Genomic DNA, 16,096 nt, shown 5'->3' on the forward strand with positions numbered 1-16,096 from the left:
TTCTATGACTGCCTCGAGAGCACAACAGAGAGTTGTGCAGGGCATGTTAGTATATACCTATTGAGTTGTGCAGGTTACTATCTATATGTATGCATTGTAGCCCGTAGCAACGCACGGGCATTCTACTAGTCATGATAAGTTTATGACGCCCCAACTATCCCTCCAACTATATTGACATTCTTGTAAGCAGTTCAGATTTCAAAATAATTTTACTCCGTCTATCATTGACATTTTTGTGATATAGTCATGGAAATATATTTATTTTTAGGGGGAAATTAAAGAACACATGCGATAAATTTTTCTCCCGTTGCAACGCACAGGCACTTTTTGCTAGTTAACGCAAACGCCTGCTGCATGCAATGGCAGTTTTCTTCTGTTGGCCGCGCACTAATTGTCATTGATTTGTCAATCAAAGTAATTTCATTTCTTCTCCTTCTGTAACGTGCATGCAAGTGGGATATGCGATTCGAGGAGTATGCATGCATGCCTGCCAAACGCAAGCCCAGCCGCCGAGCGATTGACGCCGGCGAGAGGAGGTGGCCGTGTGTGGGGGCGTCGTAGACGAGGCCGGAGACGACACGGCGGACCGCGCTGGAGGGCGTTTGTACGAGCTCGCCGACGGCGTCATAGACGAGGCCGGAGATGATGCGGCGGACCGTGCAGGAAGGCGTTTGTACGAGCTTGCCGACGGTGTCGTAGACGAGGCCGGAGAGGACGCGGCGGACCGCGCCGGAAGGCGTTTGTACGAGCTCACCGACGGCATTGTAGACGAGTCCGGAGACGACACGGCGGACCGCGCCCGAAGGCGTTTGTACAAGCTCGCCGACGGCGTCGTAGACGAGTAGCACCCATCGAGTTATGCCCCTCCTGGTGAAAAGAAGTATCAGATCGGAGAGCCTACGATGGGCGCTACTCGCTCCATGACGGAGGACAGTCCGTTCCTTCCGCGTCACCGCCAGCAACGGCTAGTCCACTCCTCCTCGTCCAACAGTGGTGAGACAAGAAGGAATGTAGAGGAGGGGTGGTCGGCTAAGCCGAGGAGATGGCGGGGGCATGGGTCGCATCCCACCTCGTGCGGTGCGGCAGCGGCCAGCCGTAGGAAGGAGATGACGACGGCAGGGCAGGGAGGCGGGCGCGAGTTAGGGTTTGGAGGAAGAGAGAGAGGTGAGGCAGGAGGAAGAGATGGGGTTGCGCGAGTGCGGGAGAGAGGCGGCTAGGGTTTCACCACAGGCGTGCTGCCTTTTATAAGCATGTGCGTGAAATGACGAGAATGCCCTCAGCGGGGCACCGTAATTACACGCAGTGGCACACTGGAGAGGTAACTATTCATTCCTACAATGCTTTGGTAATGATCCGGCGGCCCAGATCCTCCGGTGTCGCAAATCGCTGAGAGAGCGTGGGGCTTGCTGCCGTTCTTGTTTTAGGATGTGCGAGTCTGCAGCTGCAGGTCCCCATGTCCCCTGTGTCCCATGTCTTTCACCGCCTTCACGTGCTCGTGTCCGCCGAACACAGCCATGCATGCTGTGCAGGTCACCGCAAGAGGACTTTTTTTACTGTTTTGGCCCATCCACAAAAGATTAGTATGATTTGGTTCTTATTGGAAACTTTTTCTAGATCTGACCCATTTTGAGACGTAAGTAACCAAGGTGTCTTGCTTACACGGGAGCCACCATGGTCTACGGCGTCTGGCCATGGCCCACCTCCTGGTCTGGTCCCTACGTGGCAAAGGCCGGACGCCAGAAAGTCTGGCGTTTAGGTCCGAAACGTATGGGTAAACAACAAGTGCCGTGCCATTATTGTTGCCAAACCAGCGAGATCACTCGGTATTACCACGATTAACTACCTGACTAACAAACTTCTGGTTACGTGCATGCAACACTTCCACGTAATACCGAGTGATCTTGCTGGTTTGTAACAGTGGCACGGCACTTGCTGTTTACCCTTACGTTTCGGACCTAAACGCCAGAGTTTCTGGCGTCCGGCCTTTGCCACGTCGGGATTAGGAGAGGACGGGCGATGGCTAGACTTGATTAGCATCCAAGAATCAGCAGAGGAACGGTGGCAGTTAGGTTAGAGATATGGGAGTTCCTCAAAATAGATGGTTTCTATTTTTTATTTTTCTCTGATTAGATATAAGATCTGAACGCTGGTGATGAATTGTGTCCACTGCTAATTACGTCTAGGTTGGGTCAGGTTTTTTTTGGAGCATAATTAGACTTTATTTCTCAAATAACTGTCATATCATTTACAAGATGATGAGAAATAAAGTCAGGGATGATAGCATCCCAGGAACTAGAAGAACTCGATCTAAAAGACTGTTTCGCTAACTCATCAGCCACTTGGTTTGCTTCTCTGAAACAATGCTTGAAGGTGATCTTTGCAAAGTCGATGGAGAGTTGCTTACATTCAGCAAGAACTGCAACATCTGGTCCTTGATAATTATCCATTAGCTGAACTGATTCCACCGCAAAGGTGCAGTCTGACTCAACCTCCGCTCTCATACATCCCATATTGGCAAGAAGATACATTCCATTTCGTATAGCAAGAAGTTCAGCAGCATCCACATCTCGTACATTGGGTATAAACCAAGTCGTCATGTTCATCACGAATAACTGCTCTAGGTTGGGTCAGGTTTACGTGCAGTTTGGGCCAGGTTGGGTCTTTTTTTCATGCAATAGTAACGTAAATTATGGTGTTAGGATAGATCAACTACGTAGATCGAACGGTTAAGATATTTTTAATGATGTGGAGGCTCATATGGGGCCTCCAATTAGTAAATATAAGAGATTGATAGCTACCAATGGAATATTCACATTATTTGTAGCTACCAGTGCGTGTTGGGAACTGCTCAAAACAAGGTCCAAATGGGTGTTTTATTGTGCAGGAAATCAGGAGCTACATATTTGGCCTAGCAAAAGGGAAGCTCAAAATAATAGATTACAGATCCAAAATCAAATTTCTTGTCATGCATGCAACTAATTTTGGCATGTGTTAAAGTAATGCCAATTAGCTTACAGTACGAAGATCAACTGTCGGAACTTCTTCATGTGGTCGGCTTGTAAAGAGATGGCGATGGACAAGCTCCCATCATTGTGTGCGCTTGGGAGGACGTAGGCGAGCCCCTCAAATGCGACGCCGCCAGGACCCATGAACATCGGCCGGCCCCATCCGAAATCTGCGTTGTGGACGGGCAGGTTCACCCAGCTGGTGATTCCGAGGTTAGGGCAACGGTAGGTTTGTGCTCCTCGGACCAAGGCCGATAAATCAGGTTGCAGCTCAAGGTAGTCCAATGCTGAGCGGCAGTAGTCATCGTTCATCCTATCTAGCTCCATTTGGATTATCTTTGCTGCATCCGCCAGCCCTCTGGTCACCTTGCCTGCCTCGACGATCGGCGTGGCGGTGAACAAAACGTTGCCTAAGAAACCATCCGGTAGCGGCGGCTTCAGCCGTTTCCTCCCATCAATGGCACAATACAACTTGGTGGGCTGATCAGATGGCAAGCCACGTGAAAGAGAGACACAACGCCAGACATGCGCAGACAGCAATGTGTACGTGCTCAACCGTGGCATGTCGTCGCCGGTGGGAAGCTGCGAGCGTAAGCGGCCAATGTCTGAGCTGGTGAGCTTGAAGATGTCAACAGCAGTGTCAGGTGATGTTCGCTTAGAATTAGAAGGGAGATCCTGGGGCTTGGATGACAACATGGCTGGGGATGGATGGTACTCAACATGTGGGTAAAATGGAGTCGGAGGGTCTCGAGCGCGGATGAGGGTGCGGTCGATGAAGGGCATGACTGCAATTTGAGCTCCACGGCAGAGGTTGGACCATGAGTTAATAAAATGCAAGCCGGACATGCCATCAGCGACATGGTGTTGTGTGGCAACACCGAGGGAGACACCTCCACACTTGAAATAGGTCACCTGGTGTACAGTAAAAATGCAAGGATCAAAACACAAGCTGCATTAGTTTCTTGAAAATCATAGAAGTGCACCAAGTGATAAATGAAATTCTCTACCCTCCTTAGACCTTGGTTATGTCAGTGCTCAGCTGTTACTTTTTGTTATCTTCGTCCAGCTCTGCATGGTAGTATTCTTTATGCTTGGCTTTTGTATTTCTTTATTGCCCATTAGCCTTTGTGAGAAATATATTTGGCTAGTGAGGACCATGTAATAATCACACCTTCCAGGTTAGGAATTTTACACACCCTTTTTTCAATATTCAGTACATATTAGATATTTTTCAAGTTTTGTAGGAAAAAATATGAATATCTATAATACCAAATAGGTAAGAGGCATGGCAATATATTTCATCGGTATTGTAGATGTCGATAAATTTTTAATAACCTTTTTCAAAGTTTACAAAGTTTGATTTGGGGCAAAAGTAGGTATGCACTATATATTTACATGGAGGGAGTATCTACCAATGAGGTAATCAATAAATTGTAGTATGTGCCAGCAAACACACCAAATTCATTAAAAAAACACAAAACAGTAGTACTACCTCCGTCGTGGTTTATTAGTCCCCTTCGTATTTTGTGTCAAATTTTGACCATAAATTTAACTAACAAAATATTAATGCATGTCACCAAAAATTATATTTTTGGATTCGTATTTGAACATAGTTTTCAATGGCATAATTTTTTATGACATTCATTGACATTCTGTTAGTTAAATTTATGACCAAAATTTTACACTAAATACAAAAAAGACCAATAAACCAAGACGGAGGAAGTATGTACCAACTCATGTTATAGCTTCTCTAATAAAGGCAACCTCCGAGGTGGTTGGGCTGTGTGGCCTCAAATCCCAATGATGGACCGAGGACCACCTGAATCTCACCGTATATATTACTTTAACTGGAGTAGTAGCTATTATATCATTATCCGCGCACACCAAAAAATTGATCAAATTGTATGTTGAAGGAGTCAATCAGACATTGGTGAATCACATTTCTATGGTTAGGACTTATTCTCCAGTTTCCAATTATATACTCAGCCAGCAAACCAACATGTGGTTCGATAGTTAGGCGGGCAATTGTTTCCCCAGTTCACCAAAGTTCAAGTCTTAGACTTGACACTGGTGCTCATGTGTTTTTAGATTTATTTCAGACCTTCTGGCGATGTGCATTCAATGACACAAGCTGCATTAGTTTCTTGAAATATATATGAAAAACGTAGAAGTGCACCAAGTGATAAATGAAATTCTCTACCCTCCTTAGACCTTGGTTATGGCAGTGCTCAGCTTTTACTTTTTTTATCTTCACCCAGCTGCATGGTATTCTTTATGCTTGACTTTTGTATTTCTTTATGCTTGGCTTTACGCCGATGGTCCCGGACAGCTGCATGGAGCCAACAACTGGTTGTACTCTAAGGACATCTTCAACGCCGATCATCAAACCGCCCGCATACGTCTCGATCGCGTGGTCCGAACTCTGGAAGCCATCCAACGCGGGCCTATATCGATCCATTCGGCGGCCCGAACACTCTTTTATCCGCAAATCAGATACAAAGTGGTGGGGGGGGGGGGGGGGGTTGCGGGCGTCCGGACCGCTGCCATGTCTGCTTCTGACTGACCAGGCCCACCCAAAAATCCCACCCGCCTCCCCCGCCCTTTCCATCGAACGCCCGCGTCGCTTACCATGCCACATTCACGCTGGCTCGGAGCATGCAACGGCTGGCATTAATGCCCATGATTTGACTGGATGGGAGGTCGGCATTGACGGACATGACCTCTCGTCCGTCGCTGCTTTAATGCGGATGCCACGTCCCGAGAAACCAACTCCGGCCGCTATGTTGCATTGAAGCGGGCGAACCGTCCCTTCGTCTAGTCTGGTCGTGCTTATATAAGCCATGTGCCGGCGACAAACAGAGACACATTACCCCTCCACGAGCAACGTCCCCTCCCCCTCCCAGTCACTGATCCCGAGCCCAGCGGCAATGCCGAAGTCCTGGTTCTCGGTGCCGGCAGACGCAAGTGGTACAAGTCCCTCCTCAGGCGGATCATGGCAACGTCCTCGCTCTCTGGGACCATCAGCGTGTACGGCGGTGGGCGCCTCTTCCAGCAAGAAAGAGGTAGTCGTCTCTTCCGACGACGAGGAGGACAAGCAGCTGCAGCAGCAGCCACATCTCCTCGTGGAGACGGCTCTGAGGGACGATCGTCTGTCAGATGGAGATCATAACGGAGTGCTCGGTCCGTCAGATGGGCCCGGCACCACCATCGCCAGCGCGCGTGAAGGAGGAGCCAGTCCATGAAGCGCGTCCGCATGAAGCGGGAGCCAACATCCCCACTCCGGCGCGTGAAGGAGGAGCCCGCGTCCTCAGTGCCTCCACCGCATCAAGGACGAGCCGGTGACGCCTCCCATCGCGCAGCAGTTATGCCCGAATTGACGGTCCCTCGTCGACATCGCCGCCACCCGATAAATAAGGAGCTGCCGCCCGCGATCACGAAGGTGCGTGGCCATATCCTTCACTACCTTAGAGGAGGCGTTTATGGTGGTGCCTCGGGCTCGAGGGCCGTCGTATCCGAGGCAGAGCGCGCAGCGAGGCAGCAGGCACGGTACGACCGCCGCAAGCCCGCTCGCTGCTCCGCATTCGCCAAGACGGACGTGGCACCGGAATGGGGGACTTCACTGCCATGTGGGCTCTCGACCGCTCTGTCACCACCACGGTGGCGTCGCCCGGCGCCGCCACCGCCTTGAGGGTGAGCACGCAAAGATCTGTGAGGAGCGGTCGCTTAACGACGGCTCCGGCAACGCCGGCAGGGGCAAGGCCGCCGCCGGGGCTTCGCCGGCGCCATCAGCAGTGGCCAAGGCGGCCCACCGTACCGCGCAACAGGAGGCGAGGCGGCTCCTCTAGGAGCAGAAGGCATCCACGAGCCCTTCCGCCGCTGGAGGGACAACGATGGCGGTGCGGCAGGACCAGGTGGCCATGCGTACGAGGTTGTCGTCCGGTATATGGTTTAGGTTTTATTTTTAGAGTTTCTAGTTGAACGGTGAAAATATCATCCGTTTTATGTAAATTTTATCCGAACTTTAATAAAATCCCCATGTTTGCATGGATTTCGTCCATTTGATTGAAACAGTGGTTGAAATGTATGCGGGCAGCGTTTGATGGTCGGCTCCCGCATCCATATCCGTAGACTGGTCCGTGTATGCGGACAGACGACGCTGAAGCAAATTTGTGGGCGAGCGTTGCAGATGCGCTAAGCTCCCAATAACTGTAACTGGCATGTTGCAGATGCGCTAATTAAGCTCCCAATAACTATAACTGGCATAAGAAAATGAGCTGACCTGGAGCAGGACGAGTGGGAAGGATATTTCTTCCGTGTAGTCGACAGCCGGGATGAGTCGCTTGAGCTCCATGGTGGGCGCGAAGTCACCGTAGTCGGCGACGGTGGCGTCGGGCGCGTCGGCCTCGACAAAGAGCACTCCCTCCCCGTTGCAGTCGATCTCAATCCTCCCGTCCTTGTCCCGGGCGAGGCGGCCGGCCATGGGGTAGAAGGTGACGAGCGCGTCAGCCAGCGCTCGCCGCATCCGGTCGGCGTCGAAAAACCCCTCCGGCGCCCTCTCCTCAGGGCAGCGGTAGAAGTAGACGCTTGGCGTGTGGAAGCGCGGCACCAGCAGGTCGAGGTGGGAGTTCCATAGCCGAGACCGCGGCAACTCCTTGGCTGGCCTCACCATGCTTGCCCGCCTCACCGTCACCGTGATGCCCATCTATATATATATATATCGACCGTAAATTGACAGCAAAATGAAAATAGAGAGCGCAACTGGATGGATGTATGCATGCATGCATCAGCCAGAGAAGAAGAGGATCAAGGAGGTACGTCGGCTGACCTTAACTGGAATGGAAGAAGAGGATCCAATACCTTTGGCGGGAGAAGAACAAGTATATATATATGGTGACGGTCCTTAATTATACAAGGCAAGGCAAGGCATGCACTAGTGATTCCCTTGACTGCGGCTGTCTACCTACCTCAGCCTCAGGACGTACGACTCACGTGGCAATCAAGCTGGCATCAATGGCGCTCTCTCTAAACCTCGTCCGTCCACATGACCCACCTCACTTGACGTGCACCGCGTGGGGTGTACGATGCTACCACAAGCATCTGCATCTGCATCTGCATCGTAGAGTACTATTATTGCGGAAGGTATAAATGAACGACGTACGATGCAACTTGCGCCACTATGCTGCAACGCTCGATTGAGATGGAGGTGGATGTATCGTCCATGCACTAACCATGCGCCGACGTGTCACTCTATCGTCCCTCATACATTAGCAGTACGGAGGGGGTTTCGTCGGTGGGAAACAACGCTATGAGTCTGACTAGTCACAGGTGTTCCCATTTCTCAGGGTTAGACGAAGCTTCTACTTGGACCACTACTAGTACTAGCAGCTGCAAGGGCAAGTTTAAACTAGCTAGACCGCCATCTTACCAAAGAAAAATCATACTAGTACGTAAGCCGATTTGAGTCCGCCACTCCGACGACTGCCCGCATCCGCCGCCGGGGATTTATGCCCGGAAACGTCACCGTCACCGCCCGTCCATCCATCCCTGACCCCGCGGCCTATCCCTGGCACCACCGCATCGCCGCTCCGCCCGCATGCCGCGAATCAGCCATATTTTTTGCCGCTCCACCGCCCCCATCCTGTTCGTCCTCGCCGCCGTTTCTGCCGTCGCCGCAGCCACCACCAGACCGCCAAGTACCCGCCCAGCCACTACCGCACCACCGCTCCGCCTCGCACGCTATGAATCGACTATATTTTCCGCCACACCACCGCCGCCGCCCGGTTCATCCCCGCCGCCGTTTCAGCTATCGCCACCGATCATTCCCCACCGCCCAGCCCCCTGCACCCACCGCCGCCCTGCCGCACAGCTTTTGCCCCGCGGTCGCCACCCCAATTCGGACGCCGTGTTATGGCGGCCGTCGCTCAGCCGCCCCAATTCTAAGTGCTTAATGGATATGCATTTCAGTTTATACTAGAGGAGAATGATTTTGTCCCTGACAATGACTTCATTCCTAAGATCTGGGAAAACCATGACAACGGGCATGATGACGATGCTAACCGGGATGCGCACATATCTGATAAGGATGTGAGCAAGAGGGCAAAAAACGTTCAGGCGGAAGGTGCAAAAACCACGCCTGTGGCTAATACAGTGTCCGCGGTTCCTATGGAGACGACTCAATTTTGTACTGCTCCTTCGGCACCTGCGCATGCGGACATGTCCCTTGGGGCCTTCCCTACAGCGGGACGGCCAGCAGTTGATACTGTTAGAATAGTCATTATGGTATACGACTTCTAGTCCAAGTCAGTTTTGTATCCCTACCCCAAGTCGGTTTGTACCCTTTTATATACTCTTGTATGCCGCACCAAATAATCAATAAGCAATAGTTTTATTCAGCTTTCATGGTATCAGATACCGATCCCAGGGTCTAGGGTATGGCTCCGCCAACGCCACCGCCGCCGCCGCCGCCCGGCTACTTCGAGCGCCGGGCTGCACTCATCGCCAAGGCTGCCAACGCCGCGGCCGCTTCTCTCTCGGCCCTCACCATAGCTCCACAAAACTACCCTGCACCCATCCTCGCCGCACCAATATCTCTTGCTGACACAATCTCCGGCGTCAGCCCCTACATCCCCATAGTTCTTGATCTCGCCGCCCACAACTACTACCATTGGAGACATCTCTTAGATCTCCACCTCGGCCGCTGCAACATGCGCTCGCATGTCGCCGCCAACTGTCTTCCCCGCCCCGACGATCCGCAATGGTTGAAAGACGATCTCGCAATCGTCCAGTGGTTCTACACCCGCATCACCACCGAGATCTTCAACATGCTCGATCACGACGGCGCCACCGCTGCCAACATCTGGCACTCCCTCCGTCAGCTCTTCCAAAGCAACACCGATGCTCGGAAAAACGCTCTCCACACCGAGCTTCGCAATATGGTGCAAGGAGACGCCCCGGTGAACCTGTTCTGCCAGCGCGTTAAGACCATTGGTGATGTGCTCCGCGAACTCGGCGATACAGTTAGCGACTCACAGCTAATCAATATCGTCGTCGTCGGCCTCAGCGAAGACTTTGACAAGCAAGCCTTGTTCATACCGATGATACGACCCCCTCCTACCTTCGCTGAAGTTCGTTCCTTGCTACAACTCGCGGCGGAAACACAAACTCGCAAGGACTCTCGCCCCAAGGTCTTTCATGCTGCGGCTCGTCCTCCTCTGTCGTCTACACCAGCGCCGCCTTTCATGCCGGCTCCTGCCGCCGGGCCGTCCGCATCGTCATCTCTTCAACCGCCCCCAGGCTGGCGTCCTAGTCCGAACTACCGCGGCAAAAACCCTATCTACAGGCCGCCGTCGACTCGTTCGGTTCCGCCTACGACATCACCAGCACCGAGTCCTGCACCACCCACCAGTGCTCCATCTGCGGTTGCATGGCGGCCTCCTCATGATCCTTGGACGAGGCTTGTTCAAGCATGGCCCATGCCCTGGTCCGCTCCGTCCACCATCGGTGCTCCGCCGACATACTCAGGTGCCTGGCAACCCGGCCTTCGGCCGCCTACTGGTGCTCCCGGGGTTCTCAACCCCCGACAGCCGGCCAATGTCTATCACACCGCCCCGACGTATGCTCCTTATGGTCATTACACCACCGACGGCGGCGCCTACTACACACCTCAGCCGGCCCTGCTCCCGACGCCACCCCCACCACAGCCGGCCAATGCCTACTACACTCCCCAGCCGGCCCTACTGCCTTCACCATCGTATCCGCCGGCACTGCTTCCGACGCCACCCACACCTGCGACGCCGAGCTGGGATCAAGCTGCCTTTCTCCAGGCCATGAATAACTTTGCTGCACAAGGAAACTCAGGTACGGATTGGATCTTTGATTCAGGGGCCTCTAGTCATATGTCTGCATCTAGTAATTGGTTATCTTCTTGCACTAAATCTCCTTTCCCTTCCATTATCCTTGGAGATGGATCATCTATTCCTATATATTGTGTTGGTCAGGCTCAACTTCCCTCTTCCACCAAACCTCTTTTACTTCGCGATGTTCTAGTTGCACCCGCCCTCATTAAAAATCTTATCTCTGTTCGCCAATTTACTTGCGACAATCTAGTTTCGGCTGAATTTGACCCTTTTGGTTTATCTGTGAAGGATTACCTGACCAAGGCCGAGATCGCTCGCTTCAATAGCTCCGGTGATCTTTATTCTCTTAATGGAGTTCCTGCCGCCACCCCTCCAACATCCATGCTGGCCTCCGTCGATCTCTGGCATCGTCGCTTGGGCCATCCCAACCCCGCCGTCTTAGCTTCTATGCTTAGTGAATTTACCATACCATGTAATAGGGACTCTCATAATTCTGTGTTTTGCGAGTCTTGTCAATTAGGCAAACATGTGCGTCTTCCCTTTAGTTCCTCTAGTTCTTGTAGCACTTATCCCTTTGAATTAATACATTGTGATTTATGGACCTCTCCCATTGCAAGTGTTTCGGGTTTTAAATACTACCTTGTTATCCTCGATGATTTCACCCACTTTGTCTGGACTTTTCCTCTACACAACAAATCCGAGGTCCATTCTCTTTTCCTTAATTTTCAACGCTATGTGTCTGTTCACTTCTTCCTCCCAATTCGCTTTATCCAATGTGACAATGGTCGCGAGTTTGATAACATTAATAATCGCACTTTCTTCTTACAACATGGCATCCTGCTTAGGTTCTCATGTCCCTACACATCCCCTCAAAATGGTAAAGCAGAACGCTCTCTTCGCACCCTCAATGATATAGTTCACACTCTCCTCATTCAATCATCTATGCCTCCCAAGTTTTGGGCTGAAGCCCTACACATGGCCACCTTCCTTCTAAATATTCGACCTTCTAAAACTAAACCCAACACTACTCCCTATTATTCCCTCTTTCTTTCCCACCCCGACTACTCCGCGGTTCGTGTTTTCGGCTGTCTCTGTTTTCCCAATGCCTACGCCACTTCTGCAAATAAATTGTCACCACGCTCTATCCCATGTGCTTTTCTCGGCTTCTCTGACGAGCACAAAGGCTATCGCTGTCTCGACCTTCACACCGGACACGTTCATGTCTCTCGTCATGTCACTTTTGCTGAGCACATTTTTCCTTTCTCACAACGCACTACTACACCATCCAACACCCCTAGCTCCGCAAACACCCCCTCTCCCCGTCCTTTCCAACTATATACTCCCCTACCTGCCGAACACAACTTATCACCACCACCATTAACACCCACCATAGCCAATCCCAACCATACACTCACCCACCCGAGACGTCCCCAACACCCCCGGCCCCTGCTCCCTCCCCAACACCCCCGGCCCCTACTCCCACTCCACCACCCAGCCCTGCTCCCACTCCACCACCCAGCCCTACTCCTTCGTCCGACTCTTCAGCTGCGCCGGACTCACCAGTACCCACCTTACCCCTTCGTGCTATTCCTACAGCAGCCCCGATTAATGATCATCGCATGCGTACTAGGGCCAAATCAGGATTTCATCAACCCCAAGACCGCCTAAACCTTCATACCTCCGTATCTCTCACTTCTCTTCCAAAGAATTACAAAACTGCTCTACTTGATCCCAATTGGGCCGCTGCCATGCAATAAGAATATAATGCTTTACTTCAAAACAACACCTGGCAACTTGTTCCTCGTCCTCCCAATACAAATATTGTTTCTGGCAAATGGATTTTTCGCCAAAAGTTCCACTCCGATGGGAGCCTCTCACGATATAAAGCCAGGTGGGTTTGTCGTGGCTTTTCTCAGCAACAAGGAATTGATTACGAAGAAACCTTCTCTCCTGTTGTTAAACCTAGCACCATTCGCACCGTTCTTAGTGTTGCTGTCTCCTCTTCATGGCCCATTCACCACCTTGATGTTAAAAATGCTTTCCTCCATGGTTCCCTTCAAGAAACTGTCTACTGCCAGCAACCTCTGGGTTTTGAAAATCCATCCTTTCCAACTCATGTATGTCTTCTTCAGAAATCTCTCTACGGTCTTAAACAGGCCCCACGAGCTTGGTTTCAACGCTTCTCCTCCTTCATTCAAACAATAGGCTTCACTCCATCTCTCTCCGACACCTCTCTTTTTGTGTATCATCAAACTTCTGACACTGCCTATTTACTTCTTTATGTAGATGATATCATTCTTACCGCCTCCTCTCAAAAGTTCTTAGATCATATTGTCTCTCTTCTTAGATCTGAATTTTCTATGACGGACCTAGGACTCCATCATTTCTTAGGCATTGCTGTTGTTCGAGATTCCTCTAGTCTTTTTCTTTCCCAACGGCACTATATTCTTGATCTTCTTAATCGTGCTGGTATGCTTGACTGTCAATCATCTCGCACTCCTGTCGATACTAGTTTTAAACTTTCGGCTACCGGTGAACCCTTTTCCGATCCTACTCTCTATCGTAGCCTAACAGGTGCTCTCCAATATCTCACAATTACTCGTCCTGAAATCTCTTTTGCTGTTCAACAAGCATGTCTCTATATGCATGATCCCCGGGTTCCTCACTATAATCATGTTAAACGCATTCTTCGGTATTTAAAAGGAACTCTCAATCATGGTCTCCACCTCAATAATTCTTCTCCAAACTCGCTTACCGCATACTCTGATGCAGACTGGGCTGGTTGTCCTGACACTCGAAGGTCCACTTCCGGTTTTTGTGTTTTTCTTGGTAACAATTTGATTTCTTGGTCTTCAAAAAGACAGGTTACAGTCTCACGTTCGTCGGCCGAGGCTGAGTATCGCGCTGTGGCACATGCCGTTGCAGATACAATCTGGATTCGACAGTTACTCTCCAAGCTACACAGGCCTATTGAGCAGGCCACTATTGTCTACTGTGACAACATATCAGCAGTCTACATGACCAGCAATCCAGTTCAACACCGACGCACAAAGCATATTGAGATTGATATTCATTTTGTTCGTGAAAAGGTTGCTCTTGGTCAGTTTCGGGTGCTTCATGTTCCCTCTACGGCTCAGTTTGCTGACATTTTCACCAAGGCACTGCCTACTAAGCTGTTTCAAGATATCTGTTTCAGTCTCAACGTTGTCGAGCCTGCCGTTGATACTGCGGGGGGATGTTAGAGTAGTCATTATGGTATACGACTTCTAGTCCAAGTCAGTTTTGTATCCCTACCCCAAGTCGGTTTGTACCCTCTTATATACTCTTGTATGCCGCACCAAATAATCAATAAGCAATAGTTTTATTCAGCTTTCAGATACTGCTCACACGTACGCACAAGACCAGGTGCGGTCCATGGCATCCACGGATGCATGTCCCATGCAGGCAAATGCCGGGCCGGAGCGGTCCACGGCTCCTCGCCGCACTACGCTGCCTGCGGCTCCTGCTCGCGTGAGCATGGCTCACATGCAGCCAGCGAGTGTTGAGGCCGTGCATTTTTTTGGAAAAGAAGGAATACCCCCTACCTCTGCATCAATCGATGCATGCAGCCATATTATTAAATAAAAACATAACAAGGTCATAAGGTCCAAAGAAGCTCATAAACTGAGTAGAACTCAAAAGCAAATAAATCTGAAAAGCGCCACACCCGGCGATATAGAACTAAAAAAGTGCCACATCCGGCGATAGAATAATAAGCTACGATGCCTACACACCTAGCCTATTATTAGCTCGCCACCCAAATTGGCTGAAGATAGCCCGTGCTACCGTCTCCCAACGATTGCACCCAATAACCAAAGGCTCCCTGAAGTCCGCATGAGTGAGTAAGGATCACATACGGATCCAAGCTGTAGCTCTGTAGATAAACTGCAAAAAATTGGTGAATTGTGCCCCATTAAAAATCATATCATTTCTAGTGTTCCATATAGCCCAAAATAATGCACATACTCCTATCCGAAAATGTTTAGCTAAATGTACGTCCACTCCATTAAGTCACGTCCCAAATAACATGTGTATGCTCCTTGGAGGTTTAGGTCGCGCATGCAGCGCATGCAACCCATGTTGCTGCCCCACCGCTGCTGCAGCCGGCAGTGGGTTCGGACGCGCTGCCAGCCCATACCGCCGAGTCGGTTTCGGTTCGCGTGCCAACTTATTTGACGACGCCATTGCCAAAGTCTCCGGCTCTCTCTGTTGATGGTTCTTCTCCGACCGATGAGCATTCTATGGCAAAGGCGATGTGACGCCAGGCTTCGAGGAACTGGGACCACACGGCAGGTACCTCGTCCGCTCAATCTTTTCTTCCCTTTTCAGAAACTCGCATTTGTTCTACCTTAAAGAATGTTGGTGTATCTATGGGAAAGAATGAAAATGAAATTAATTTTTCGGTTGGGGTACTTAAACATATGGAGATCGACCAATTAAAGGTTTCTCCAAAGTGTCCTACCACATTACCGGACCCCGAAACCGATGAGGATGATGAAGCGGATGCCAAATATGATGGTCCGCTTATCTCCGACTTGGTTGGTGAGGTTACCGGTGAGGATGTTTTGTGACTTCACAGTGTCCACGCGGAAATCTAAATCACACTCCTCTAAAAAGAAACAAAAACCGCCCAAGAAGGCGAAGAGCTCCACATCAACACGAGTTTCCACATGAGAGGCATGTTTTGGAATAGCAGAGGTCTCTCAGACTTGGCTAAACATAAACACGTCGGTGATTGTGTTTGGGAACATGGATTGGATTTTGTGGCAATTTCCGAGGATAGTAGTGTGACTTTCGCCCTCATGTCCTCGATCGCATATCAGGTGGTTTCGACTACACGTGGCACAGTCTACCAGCTCGTGAAAGGTCTGGATGAATCCTTCTCGGGATACTGACCTCAGTCATGGACTTGTTGGCCTTTTCGATCGATGAATTTCATATAAAATTTCACCTAAGAAACAAGGCTGATAATTTCACATGGACTCTCATCGCTGTCTATGGGGCTTCCCAATATGAGCATAAAGCGGCTTTTCTTCGGGAATTGGTGAACCTGGCTAAGGATAACCCATATCCAATGCTTATTGGAGGGGACTTTAATATCCTTAGGTACCAACAAGAGAAAAATAATGACCGCTTCGACACCCATTGGCCTTTTCTATTCAATGTTGTGATAGACAGTTTGGATCTTTGAGAGGC

At 50.4% G+C, this 16,096-nt stretch overlaps 1 protein-coding gene across 2 annotated transcripts; it reads right to left on the reverse strand.

The window, feature by feature from the left end:
* Nucleotides 1-2,855: 2,855 nt before the first annotated feature.
* Nucleotides 2,856-8,123, reverse strand: LOC109739393 (hydroxycinnamoyltransferase 1). Of its 2 annotated transcripts, none has more exons than XM_073511367.1 (3): nucleotides 7,970-8,123; nucleotides 7,285-7,707; nucleotides 2,856-3,917 (listed from the first exon to the last, which is right to left on the reverse strand). In XM_073511367.1, the coding sequence occupies exons 2-3, from the start codon at nucleotides 7,705-7,707 to the stop codon at nucleotides 3,012-3,014; spliced, it is 1,329 nt and encodes a 442-aa protein (XP_073367468.1). In that variant the 5' UTR covers nucleotides 7,970-8,123; the 3' UTR covers nucleotides 2,856-3,011. The 2 variants fall into 2 exon arrangements, with proteins under 2 accessions (XP_073367468.1, XP_020154071.3); XM_020298482.4 differs by having other exon boundaries at nucleotides 7,831-7,999.
* Nucleotides 8,124-16,096: the final 7,973 nt, after the last annotated feature.

Source organism: Aegilops tauschii, chromosome 3 (assembly GCF_002575655.3).
Source record: "Aegilops tauschii subsp. strangulata cultivar AL8/78 chromosome 3, Aet v6.0, whole genome shotgun sequence".
Classification (NCBI taxonomy): domain Eukaryota; kingdom Viridiplantae; phylum Streptophyta; class Magnoliopsida; order Poales; family Poaceae; genus Aegilops; species Aegilops tauschii.

Bases quoted from the DNA above. Each gene is read 5' to 3' on its own strand.
- LOC109739393 (XM_073511367.1), bottom strand. From the start codon at position 7,707: ATGGGCATCACGGTGACGGTGAGGCGGGCAAGCATGGTGAGGCCAGCC. The intron at 3,918-7,284 runs GTCAGCTCATTT...ACTGTACACCAG, and splicing joins TCCCACTCGTCCTGCTCCAG to GTGACCTATTTCAAGTGTGG.